This window comes from Cynoglossus semilaevis, chromosome 8 (assembly GCF_000523025.1).
Source record: "Cynoglossus semilaevis isolate Cse_v1.0 chromosome 8, Cse_v1.0, whole genome shotgun sequence".
NCBI classification, from domain to species: Eukaryota; Metazoa; Chordata; class Actinopteri; order Pleuronectiformes; family Cynoglossidae; genus Cynoglossus; species Cynoglossus semilaevis.
Window position 1 is genome coordinate 6,569,296 of NC_024314.1, and position 13,179 is coordinate 6,582,474.

The 13,179-nt window shown below is 39.3% G+C and overlaps 1 protein-coding gene across 4 annotated transcripts in view; it reads left to right on the forward strand.

Moving 5' to 3' along the window:
* sdk2b (sidekick cell adhesion molecule 2b) overlaps positions 1 to 13,179 on the forward strand; it is a 205,066-nt gene that overhangs the window by 144,948 nt on the left and 46,939 nt on the right. For 3 of the 4 annotated variants that reach the window (XM_008314341.3, XM_008314342.3, XM_025057758.1), the window contains exons 5-7: positions 9,499 to 9,632; positions 11,917 to 12,028; positions 12,985 to 13,175. In XM_008314341.3, the coding sequence (XP_008312563.1) occupies positions 9,499 to 9,632; positions 11,917 to 12,028; positions 12,985 to 13,175 (437 nt within the window). Of the gene's footprint in view, positions 1 to 8,022; positions 8,516 to 9,498; positions 9,633 to 11,916; positions 12,029 to 12,984; positions 13,176 to 13,179 lie in introns of those variants that run through there. The other variant, XM_008314343.3, reaches the window with a different exon arrangement.

Genomic DNA, 13,179 nt, shown 5'->3' on the forward strand with positions numbered 1-13,179 from the left:
TGTGGCTCTACAATGATTTTAAATTGTAATTTTTACCTACTTTAAGCTGAAAAACTGGTTGTTAACGTAAAGTGTGTGGGTCACATTGTCTTTTTTTAATTTTGGTCTCTTTTAGGATAGATTTAACTGTGTGTTCACAGAGGGTCTACTGTATTCTGTCTTTTTGAAAAAGTTATTCATAAGGATTTTTCTGAATTGTTATACTGACGGTTTTGGGCGAAGATGTCTAGCAAATAATTCAAGTTCAGAACTCTTTTAACTCACCATTAGTTTTACATTTCTCTCTTTCCGGGCCGTCTTGCTCTTTTCATGTCTCATTTATTTTCTTTGTCTACATAATTCTCTCTCTTACTCTGACACGCTCCTTTTTGTCTCTGTTGTAGGCCACCCACTGTGTGTACTGTTTTCTTTCTTTTTTCTTCTTTCTTCTCCTCCTTAGTTACTCCATGCAAACTATGAGAATGCTAATTCCACCCTCAGCACCAAGGTCACTGTGTGCAAATGAGCCCGGCTGATAACAGACGGCCTTTTTTCTTCCTATTGAAAATCATTTAATTGAATTTGATTTGTGCCAGTAGTGATGACTCCTACTAGTGAGTAACATTGAGGAAGTGCCAAAGTGAGAGATCTGCACTGAAGCACAAACAAATGTTACCTTGATGAAGGCTTTTACCAAGGACTCTCTCCAGAGCCAGTTCCAGCTGTGCGGTCTCTCTAAACATCATCACCAAGGCTGTTATGTCTTGTACTAATTGTACAACTGCTTATCATGAGCTCCATGTGCCTTGTTACAGTGTCAAATAGCAGTGATGGAAGCATGAGGTCTGAGTTGAATGTCGGAGGATAAGCTTTTATTATTTTGAATTCTTAGACTTCATCTTAGATTATCGCTTCCACTTTTCCCCTCCCAGGATTTGTCCTCCTTTTCTGTCCCTGTTCATTGTCCTCTGCTTCTGCTATACTTTTTCAGGTGTCATAACTTTAATTTGCTGCCTCCCCGGGAGTTCGTCTTACTACTTTTCTGTGTGTGCTACTTAATCACACCTTGACAAATGGGAATGGAGGTGTGCTGTGAGATCAAGAATAACTGTGGTAATCATCTACAGAGAATGTAACGGAGAAGACGCTGTACATCTCTTGTTGATGTCTGATTACATTTTCATCTTGACAACTGCTCTGCGTCAAAGCCTTCTCTTCAGACCTGGTATCAACATCTGTCTTGTGTGATGTGATCACACGTGTCCTGCTAGATGTATGGCTTTTGACACCTGGCAATAAAATGCATCACAGGTCCATGTGATTGGAACTGGCCTCGCCCATATTCTATTCGAACACACACTGTCAACACATCTGATTTTTTCTATGAATCTGACAAACTAATCATGGCAGCTCTGTATGGGTGTGTCTGCTGTTGATATGTTGATGTGTTAGTGTGCCGAGTGAGGGGAAACATAATGCTGAGTTGAGGCACTAGTCTAACCTGAGGGTGAGAGGGTCTTACAGCAATTAGTACAGTGTCTTACTGCATATGTAACTACTGGTTCTTTCTGTATGGAGTATTTTATGTTTTGACCCTTTTTGTGTTGATGTAGATTTTCTCATAGTACTCTGTGGTCCAGTCATGGGCTGCTGGACTGTCCAGGGCAGGGCTGTCAAACTCAACAGGAGGTTTGCGCCCATAAGTGTGAGATCCCTGGTGAGTTAACAAACTCTGCAACCTTAAAAAGGATGCTTGGTTTCAGAAGTATAGAATCCCCAAAATTGTGATGCTGAGAAGAAAGGCATTATTGGCCTCTAATGTGAAATAGCAGATAAAGTTTTTCTGAATAATTAAAAAACAAAGAAATACTTTAAATAGGCACAAGTATACATTTCTATGCAAACGTTACCAAAACAACAAGATTCGGTACTTTGTCTAAAAAGATCAAAAAGATTCAAATTGTACAATTTATTCTCTTAAATTCTGCTTGGCTTATTCTTCAAACAGCTGAACACAACGAGGAAGTTCATTTACATGTAAATGCATTCAGAATTACTCATTTAATGGACTGATATAAAAAGAAATCCCGGTCCCAGGAGGAGGACGCTATCTGAAGTTGATGGCACCTTTTTATAACATCACTACAGGGTTGGCATTTGTGACTGTGAGAAAATATACATATTTTCCCCCCTTTCTGGCCAATGGCATTGTAATATAATGAATAATGATGTGGATTAAAGTGTTACTAAAGAACTGTTGATATAAGTCACTAGACTTTAACACAACAGATATAGGCCTAAAGATGAACCTTGCAGTTGTTAACAGGAAATACTTTCTTCCTTTTTTTATGGCCAAATGTGTAAACAGTAAAAGATCTGCTCAATTTCATATATTAGTCTGACATTACTGGTCAGAGGACTGATACTTAAGATAGCCAGAGATGTGTTAGAAAGTACTCATAGAACATAAAGTGGTCATTAGCATACAGGTCATGTTCCATTGCACTAGAAGTGATATATTAAACATGAACAATGGAAAACTGTGCCAATGTTGGATCATTGGTCCCCACAACAACAGAACTGTGTTAAAATAGAAAGGAATTAGTCTCTCAGAATTTTTTTCGCAGTATAGACACACACACACACATTTATATATATATATATAAATATATGTATATGTATATATATATATTACCAGAATTACATCTGACAGCAACCAGTATAAACATTTTTGTTTCTTTTCATCAAGACTAAAACACAGACAGGGAGCTGGCCGTTTAAACCTCTGGCCTCCAAACCCAACTGTAACTTGTAGTTACAATCAAAGCAGGCATCTTCAAAGCCAACTTTATGTATTTTTCATGAAAATTAATTGAAATGGTTAATATCCTGCTGGTGGACTGTCTCCTTTACTGCATAGGCTGAAGAAACTGGGAAGCAAGGCGGAAATTTGTAGTTAAAGAAAGTGGCCCAGAGTCACCGGGATGGTTCTGTTCAACCAGGCTCCTACTGTCTTTGCTGTGTTAGAATTTAGAGAACTTATTTAGTACTAACAGTCATTAATCTTTCCTTATTGAATGGAAAATGCTTTTGGCAGGATCTTTTCTATTTGGCTGGTGTGATTTGTGGTGTTATTTCTAAGACTTAATGTGGTGTATAATCAGATTATGCACAGCTGCAGTAAATATATATATCGCCAAGAATTGTAGGTATATCCCCTCAGTATTTCACTTCTAAACACAGTTTACTGCCCACTTCCTGGTTTTCTCTTATAGAAACCTTCCATTGAGACTTTGCCATGGATTTATCTGCTGTACACTGAAAGCATCTTTGTGGAAGTGTCTTTTAAGACAGAACATGGAGAAGTCTGACCCGGAGGAGTCGGGGAGGAGGACATCACTGACACACACCCATTGTAATTGCCTTGAGTAATCTGCTGTAGCCACTGATCAGTTAATGGCCTCTGCCTGTGATGCGAGGTTTCTGTCAGTGTGCTATGGATTCCCCATTAGTCACCAGGGCCAGTGACTAGCAGAGCTCTTCCTCTGCATTTCCCTGCATCCAATGGCCCACCATTACTCATGAGCCCAACAACATGCAGGTTAAATGGGCAGGGCGTCAAGGAGAAGCAGTTACAGCAGTGCAGTATAGAGTCTTCAGTGAATAATTGCATGAATTCAGTACTTAAGATCCACAGCCTGAGCTGTTATTTAAGTAATAGTTAAACGTTTCAGTCAGTTTATACCTACTGTGATATTTTGATTTTTAACTCCTTCCTTATCTTGTAGATAATACAATCCAATAGTAGTATTTAAAAAACACAAAACAGAATCAGTTTTTTTCTTTTTATCAGTTGCTTTGTTTTATCCCAAATTAACAAAACACTGACTTGATTTGACTCAAGCCACCAATCGGAGTAATGATTAAAATTCACCAACTCTATTAGGATAAATTTTAAAGTTACACTTTACTAGAAAATATTTTTTGACATTTTTCCATATGAATAATGTCATCATTTGCGTAACAGGTGTGAATGAAATACAATGAAATACAATATACAGAATACTAGGAATGTTGATTAATCCATGATTACCGTATTTTCCGGACGATAAGTCGCACTTTTTTTCATTCTTTGGCTGGGTGTGACTTATATGTTAAATATATAATTTTACATGTTTGTTATTTTCACACTGACAGCCACTAGGGGGCACTCAAGCTGGCTGGAGCGACCTATATATGTTTTTTTCTTCTTCATAATGCATTTTTGACTGCTGCGACTTATACACTGGAACTACCTACAGTCCGAAAATATGATTATCATTTTGAATTATGATTACTAGTGTTGTCAATTGTTGTGGATTATTCACAGCCAGCCTAAGATTTATCAGATTCAAATTTGTAAATTGACAGCCATATTATTTGTTCAAAGTTCAAAGAGACTACACATGTATTATTTGGTTACTTATCTGATTCATAACTCACCAAGAATGATAAGAAAGCAGACAAAGAACACTGAGACACAAATCTCTAGTCCTTGCCCCTGGTAAGAAAACAAGTGCCTGTTTTTTTGAACAACACTCTCTCACTTTTTCCCATCTCTCTTGTGTGCGTCCATCTCTCTCTATCCCCAGGAGCTCCTGTTTTTTCATTTCAGGTTCATTGAGCAAAAGGCCATGCTGCCTGCTTCTTGCTTCTGCTCCTCTTTCTTGCCTTGGCTTCCTTCTACCATCATCGGTCCGCTGGTCCGGGCTTGACTCATACCTTAAGACACTTGATACCTCAGACCTCTTTCCATCTTCTCCTGTCCTGAGGGAGACCATCAGTGGACCAGGGCCACTTGTCTACACATAATGGAGCTCTGAGTCTTGGAGTCAGGTTAGGCCCTTATTGACCTACAAAAAGGGGCAGCTGCTGTTTTTGTGTATTTGTGGGAGAGTGGGTTTGAAAACAGCAACGTTTATCGGTATAAAACAATATCAACAGTGATATTGTTTTTATAAAAATCTAATGTATGAAATTTAACACAACAAATTAAACATATCCTGTATATACATTTAGCCATTTGATTAGAGCAGTCTAGAGATTTAAACATATCCTGTATATACATTTAGCTTTGTTTGCTGGGGTTGGTGAATGGTGATGGCCTTCCTGATTATACCATCAAATTACCTTAAATAATTACAATATGATCTCTTGTGACATTAAAATATAATGTTTCAGTTAATAACCACAGTCCACTCTTGGATTTTTATAGGCCATGGTCACTTGCAAAATACAGTGGAACCTGAAAAAAAAAAAAACAAGAGCACAAGGCAGCATCTTTACAGATGTTAACTTTTCTACTCCTAAGGACCACTCAAAGCTACTGTATTTACAGTTCAGGCTATATCATCTGCCTGAGGCGGCATATAGCATACTCTGAAATCAAACTCACAACTCTGCAGGTGTTTGACAGCATCACCACCTACTGAGCGTTTACCACTACCAAGAATCACTTTAAGGGTTGACAAAGCTGCAGTAGGGCACAATGTTGTTTGGTGAGGTTTGGTTTTACACTGGTTGTCCAAAACCCGACCTTTGTCTGCCTAAACTCAGGGGATATACAGTAACTCACAGGAAAGAAATTCCTGCCTTTTTTTAGCTTGTACTGTAACATTTTATACATCTGTAATAATTACATGAAAGACAAAACCTTCACTGGTAAGTGAAGCTTTAAAGTTCCAATCTGTTACATAAAACAGAGTAAATAAAAGAAACCTCATGTAGGAGGCGCTGTGTAAACATTGATTTTACTTCAGTGTAAAACTGACAGTCACAGGAAAGTAAGTCTTGATGTTCTGTTCCTTCAAGGATTAATACTGATCCTTGCTACAAGCAAATCCTGGGTTGCAAATAGGCGGCCAAATGTTTCAAGCAGCTGTCCGTTCTACCAGACTTTCCTTTTTGTACACCGCAGCACATTTTAGAGAATAATAACTGAAAAGGAAAAAAATGTTGCCAGACATGGAGAGAAAGTGTCAAACAAGAAAAAAAAATAGAGACACAGACAGAGACATGTTCACTCATCTAATTTGTACAAATGCCTCAGTTCTGTGTTTTGATGAATTCCAGTGCCACACTGCACATGTGCTAAGCCTTACAAGCAATCATCAGGCAGCTGCTTACAATGCCGGTGGGACAGTGGAGAGACGATTGACCAAAAGGCACTCAGACAGCAAATGAGACAAGATAAGAACACGCAACATGCTAAAAAAAATTGCTTGAGGATGCTGGAGTGAAAATTTTCATTACCTATTTTATCCAAACTCTTTGCTCCTGCTCCCTTGGTGTGCACAAGAGCCATTCTGGGTAATTGACGTATTTTTAATTTCTTCCTACTTCATGTGGTCTTTGATCCTTCTGGCCTGGGGGAGTATTGGGAGGTGTTATATCTGACGAACACGCCGTGCAGCTTTTTCTGTGACCGCCACTGTAGCAACACTGATTGCACGCTGTGGGGAAGAAAGCTCAGTGGGGATGCACATTAAAATCAACTGTCGAAGGAAAAAAAAAAATCTCCTTCTCTGAATAACATTGAGGAAATCAGGACTTTTTGTCAATGATTGGGAAACATAAACTAAATTTAAGTTTTGCAGGTGCTTGGAAAATGATCTTGTTTGTTGCTTTTGTAGGAGAGGGTAAAGACATTTTACGCAGTACTTAGCATACTGCCTCCCCTGGGTAAATGTAATATTGTTCCTCACAAAACTTTGAACTATATTGTATTCACACCGAGGTATTTCTTAAATGGCAGGTGAGAATGTTAAGCCTTGGATATTGTCCCTATTTCAGTAGAGGTCCTAGAATATCACCTGGGATTCATTCAGCACTTTGGACAGTTCCGTTATGCCCAGATCCCCGAAGGGATCCATAATTCATAGCTGTGCATCCTGGATGTCACTGCTCCAGCAAGCTAACATTAAATATTTAGCCCAGATCATAAGCTGCAGCCGTTTCGGCCTGCCAGCCACTTTAGGAGGAGTGTTTTCTGTCCCAGCATCCAGGGGGAATCCCAAATGAGCCTGGTGACTGGGGCTGCTTTCAAATATTTGAAAATCAATCATTCTGGGGAAGGATTTCATAAGTCATACTGTAAAGGCAAACTGCACAGGAGGCTTAATGCAGTGTACACAGCATTTGACACTGTGCTGTGTATAATCTCTCATCTTTACTGCTCTGCAGCTGTAATTTGAGCTAAGCACTAGCTTTAGGTACCCTTTACTTTTTATGTAGTTTCTATTTGAATCTTTTATTTTCTCACTTCATGGTTCATGGATCTGCTTTCCAGATAAGGAACAGCAGGGGGTTAAACCCCCCATGGATGAGATGAAGGTCAGGTCAGAGGAGGAGGTTGTAGCAGGAGCAGTGGGTCAGACTAGAATGTTGCTCTGTGTTTGGTATTGATCGTAAGAATTACCGTTATTACTGATTTATCACTGCAAATACCATAGGAGCTGTAGACAAAATGTCAAAGATGAAAATACAACTGCAACACCATAGAGCAAAAAAGTGGCAGCCATAACCGTTAGAACCAACAGTGCTAAATTTCTGGGCAAATAACCTCACTCCTATTACAGTAAGTAGAATATCACCTCAGTGTTAAAGTAAATGTATCCATTTTCCTATATAACCCTTTCCAATGGGGTCATTTCTCTACTGAATTAGTCTAAGAGCAGATTAAATCATCACATTTAGTAAAGATTCTTATACTATCGTGGTAGTTGCATTACAAGACCCAAGGAAAATCCGCGAAATAGTTTTTATATTATTTACGTATATATTTACCCACATTTATCTCCCTCCCCCTCCACACACACACACACACACTGTTATCAACCCTAGACTGTATTACCCTTTTCTACACAATTATATACACAAATTAGTTGTATTATGGAAATATGACATAATTATTATATTACGTAGATAAATAAACTAATCGACAATCGAAAAACAATGTTAAATACATTCTAATTATAAAAAAAAAAAAAAAAAATTAAAATTCAATGTACATGCACATTGGGGGTGTGGCGGAGGTTAGCGCTCATCTGCAGGAGAAGTAGAGAACCGGAGAGGCGACGCAGGTGCAGCTCCGGACGCAGGTGAGCGCAATTGGAGTAATCAAGCCTCTCCTTAGACCAGTAGGAGCTGGGACCAAGGAGAGGAGCAGTGGACGGAGAAGTGCATACTAGCCAAGACGGACGGGTGAAGTGTATGTGAAAGCCGGGCACAGCGCAGGAGTGAAGATTATTGTAAAGAAAAATAAAGGTTAACTGTCGTCTGTGTCAGCGTCTTCGGTTGGGCTTCGTAACAGAAGAATGAGAAGATTATCAGAGCGTTTAGGAGGCATCGTAGGGCGTTAAATTAGGGTCAACCTTCACCAAACACAAGAGCACAAACGTATTTAACGGTGCAAAGTGAACGAGTGTCGGACAGACAAAGGGAGATACAGCGTGAGGAACAGAAGAGCATGCTCAATGCAGTGTTCGATCTCCTCTAGGTAAACAAAGCTACCGGCGATGTCTTTTAGTTTATTTTTTGCTATAATTTTACTGTTTAATGTTGGGGGTTTTATCACGAAAAATAATGAAATATTGGACATTAAAAAATATAATTTACTGTAAAATACTCAATTATGATCATGACTGACTGACTGGAGGACACAAGGCAGTATTGACAGAGAAAGGAAGGGAGCAGCAGATAAAGGTATAGTGCCAAGGGAAAGGATATATGATTAGGAGAGCATCCATTCAGAACACACCATTTACATCTGAATTGTCAACCACTCAGAAGTAATAACAAAATATTGATTTTAAACAATATCAATAGGGCTGTAAAATTAGTTCTTAGAATTAGAGTTGAGAATTTCTTTCTCACCGTTGCATAGATAAGTGAAAGACAAAGTAATGCTGTGATAGAGACAACACACCAGGTATTAGCTCAACCTGAAGGAAAAGAAAACAACGTAAACTCATTTATCCAGACACTGCTTCAACATCCAAGTGTGAAGACGCTGTAGTTTTCTGACAAATATTATTTGTCTGCCAAAACACTGACCAAAGGATCAGTGGGGCTACAGATATCCAATTAAAAGCTCATGTTTTAATGCAACGCTAACACTTTTCTGGGCGAACAATCAAGAAAAGTATGAACCATGGAGATATGTCAATATTTCTTCTGTGCACAGTCAGCGCCAACAAAGTGTTTACACGTTGTAGATCGATGAACCTAATGCTGCCTGAACAGTGTAATTAAACGTTTAATGCTCTTTTCAGCCGTTGGATGTAGTGTGACACAAACTAGACTTAACACTAATTAGGCAGTCTATTCTGCTATGTTATAGGTTTTTTTTCTGAGTTTTCTTTGACATTCACGCCAACCTCTCCAGGTTTCACCCATGCACTGACTTTTCTTTGTGTTTTTCTTCTGGTGGTGAACTTATTTTGTGTGTGTGTGTTTTTCTTTTTTTTGTCCCCTCTGTAGTGCCATCACACTGGACAACACACTGGTTATCCTGTCTACTGTGGCCCCAGATGCCGGACGTTACTATGTCCAAGCTGTAAATGACAAGAACGGAGAGAACAAGACAAGCCAGCCCATCACCTTGTCAGTAGAGAGTAAGTCAGCACCTAATGTCTGCAAAACAAGCACCATGATATCATCAGGGCGGTAGAAGATAAGGCAATAATATTGAGTTTTTAAGATTAAGATTAAGGGGGGCAATGTGAAGGAAGTTACCACTGAGTACTTCAGATGATGAGATGAATACTTCAAAACAACAAGCTTTTTTTGACAACATACTGTATGTCAAACAAAACATAGTAGTCCTACTGTACTTTACCCATAGACCAACATCTCTAAGAGACCCTTAGATCATTGCAATAACAACAAACAAATGTTTGCTTGAAACAAGAATATTTGTCTACCCCTGTGTTTATAAGAGTGATAAAAATTCAAAGAATTTTTCTCAAGGTACATTTGAATTGCAAATATTGAAACTATGCACTTACTCAGAATAAATATAATAATTAATTGACAGCCCAAAGCCAGATACAAGGTTAGACCTATTTTTTACCTTAAACCTTATTCCAAGAACAGTTACTTCATAACAGTAATTTCCCTTTATCAAATGAGTGTATAACATAGTGTGGCATCATAAAGGGCCCTTTATTTTAAGGGCATTCACTAAAATAACATTTCACATTTCCACAGATTTAAGATTTAGATCCATCTGCCACAACCGTGAGACACCTGAGAGACTCAGCTTTTGATTACATTCATTGTCATTGTACTAAATCTATATGTAGCTACAGTCACACAGTGTTGCAAACATGCACACAGAGGGAGGAGAAGCTGCAGAGACAGTGGCACAGACAGACTGTACTGCTGCCAGATGCTTCTTAATATTCACCAGCAGCTGTAGCTCTGACAATAACAACACACACAAAAAAAAACACAAGATACACAAATCATAACCAATTCAGTTGGCTCCGGCTCAGCAGAGTGAAATATAAGATGAAACCTGACAGACAGTATCTTATGACATGGTGGACTGGACTTCACTATGGAAGTGAAAAAGGAGGGTGAGGGTTTGATATTAAAGTTGACAACACAAGGTAGCAGAAATAGCCTTTGGCACGTATGTAGAAGAGTTGATTATAGTAGTGCTAGGACACACACATACTCTCTTTCGCTCACACACTCACACAGGTTCAACAGAGGGCTCAGCGGGAGGTCTAAGCCCAGCAGGTCTGGTGGAAACATGTCATGCATTTACATGTATCCTATACACTGCACACAAATTTCCAGGCTGCTGGAAGGGCCAGCACTGAAGTTCGCACACGTTTGAGTGACTGCTTGCTTTTTTATTGTATGTGTGCGTATATTTGTCAGTATCTGCTACAGCAGCTGTTCCTCCAGTGACGCCTTTGACACTGCTCTTCCCATGAGCTCTTGGCTCCTGCAGTAACTGGCTCAAGACCTGGTAGTAGCCAAAGACAAGGAGAAGCCTAACGAGGAATGTGCTGTTCGTGGTCCACTCAAAATTAGGTGTTAAAGGTCAATTTGAAATTCAAGAAGACTCAAAGATGGTCTGTTTGGTCTCTGACACTTTAGTTGTGGTGGTTGAAAAGGTGGTCTTATACCTAACATAAATAGAATACCAAATTTCCACGTGTCCCTCAGATAGCTGGTTTACTGATGATTAACTGCAGTGGGCACAGGCATTAACACTTGGGTTCCTGGAGCCTTGACTGACCGGTCTGAAATATAAAAGCAGACTTGGTATACATAAGAATGACATCAGTATTCTTACTGCATGTAAGTCAAGTGTATGTCAAAACATAAACTATTCTATTAACACATTGGAGAAATGTAGCTGCAGTGTGCCTGTGACAAGCAGTCAAACCGTGGACATCTACGGTGTGCGTGTGTGTTGGACTGTATTTAAGGCTGCTGTGCACTGCATCTAATGGTTCAAGATTTGTAAGAATGGGCCTTGACAGCCCCTGTAGCTACATCTGACATGTGCAGCCATGAGCACACTCCTAGGGCATGATAGGATTGATGGATCAGTGTGAGTATATCACAGCCATGACACATCTCAGACAGCACACACACACACTTGCACACTCACACACTTTTCCTGCTCTTAGTGACACAGTCTGACATCGGTTTCTGATGCTCACAAATCATACGCAAGCAATCACGTAGAGACATAAATGATTTTCTATATAAAAAGGTGGATGTCCGTGCACATGTGCATTTGTGTTATTGTACCCTGGCTTATAGAGAGATCTGCTCCATAAAATGGAGATGGAACTGTATTTAATTATTTAATTAAACAGTGTTTCGCCTCTCTGACCCTTTTGTGCAAATATTTATACCTGTGTCTGTGTCCAGATGTCGGTGGTCCTGCCGACCCAATTGCTCCAACCATCGTCATCCCTCCAAGGAACACGAGTGTGGTCTCAGGCACCTCAGAGGTCACAATGGAGTGTGTGGCCAATGCCAGGTAAACTTGCTTATGGACTTGTTTGTTGAACAGTCGGTTTGCTCAAATCATTCAAGGTCAAACGCCACGGGAGATTTTTTTTCATGGAAAAATACAACATTATTCATTATCAGAACAAGTTGTGTCATACTGTTAGCTTAACCTGTTACTCGGACAATTTCTAGAAAGAGAAATAGACAAAATAAATACTAAAAAAGAATAATCATGGATTCTGTGTTTTTAATATTTTATTTATTTATTTGTATTCATTATTTGTGTTGTCAGGAGCTTTGAGAGACATCTAAATTTTGTTATATTTGTATAATGGCAAAATTCTATTCTATCCTTATTAAGACAACAGTTAATCCTGAAAAGCCTCAACATAGATTTTATGTTTCTCTAAAACTACGGTAGAATTTGCTAAATGTTTACTTGGAGGTTAGCCTAAATGAAATGAAGCTGGAGTGTACAAAAGATGAGTGATTCAAATGTGATTACATATGACCTGCAGAGGTGGAAACCTATGAAACCTGTGCAGAATATATACTATCCACTTTCACACATGTTGTTCCTGCATGTACATGCAGAGCTGCCATCACAACGTCACTGCATGCTGTACATATACTTTTTTATATTCTGTGCACACTTGCCTGAAGGACTACATACCGATCATCATTTGTGCTCACATTTGCAAGGATAAAGCATCTTCCTACTTGCAGAATCCAGTAAGGCTGCAAATGCTGTGACTCCCTGACATATGTATCTGGATTTTACAGAATTATTTAGATGTTTTTTCCCTTAATCTCAAACCACAAAAACATGAATAAAAGCTGTCTGCTGGTCATCTAACTGTTTTATTTAATACAACATTGATGCCTTTTTTCCCTAGAGAATTATCATTGCATCATATCATCCAACAAACAAAAATACTTCATGTTATTCCAGTGCTTCTGAGCATATTTATATGTCCTCTGCAGGCCTCTCATCAAGCTGAGCATCTCCTGGCGTAAAAATGGTCTGTTGGTGAACAGCGGTCTTAGCGATTTCAACCGCAGGCTGACCATCCTCAGTCCTGTGGTGAGTGACTCTGGATACTACGAGTGTGAGGCCATTCTCCGCAGCAGCAGTGTGCCTTCAGTCAGCGCCTCGGCTTATCTGCATGTACTGGGTGA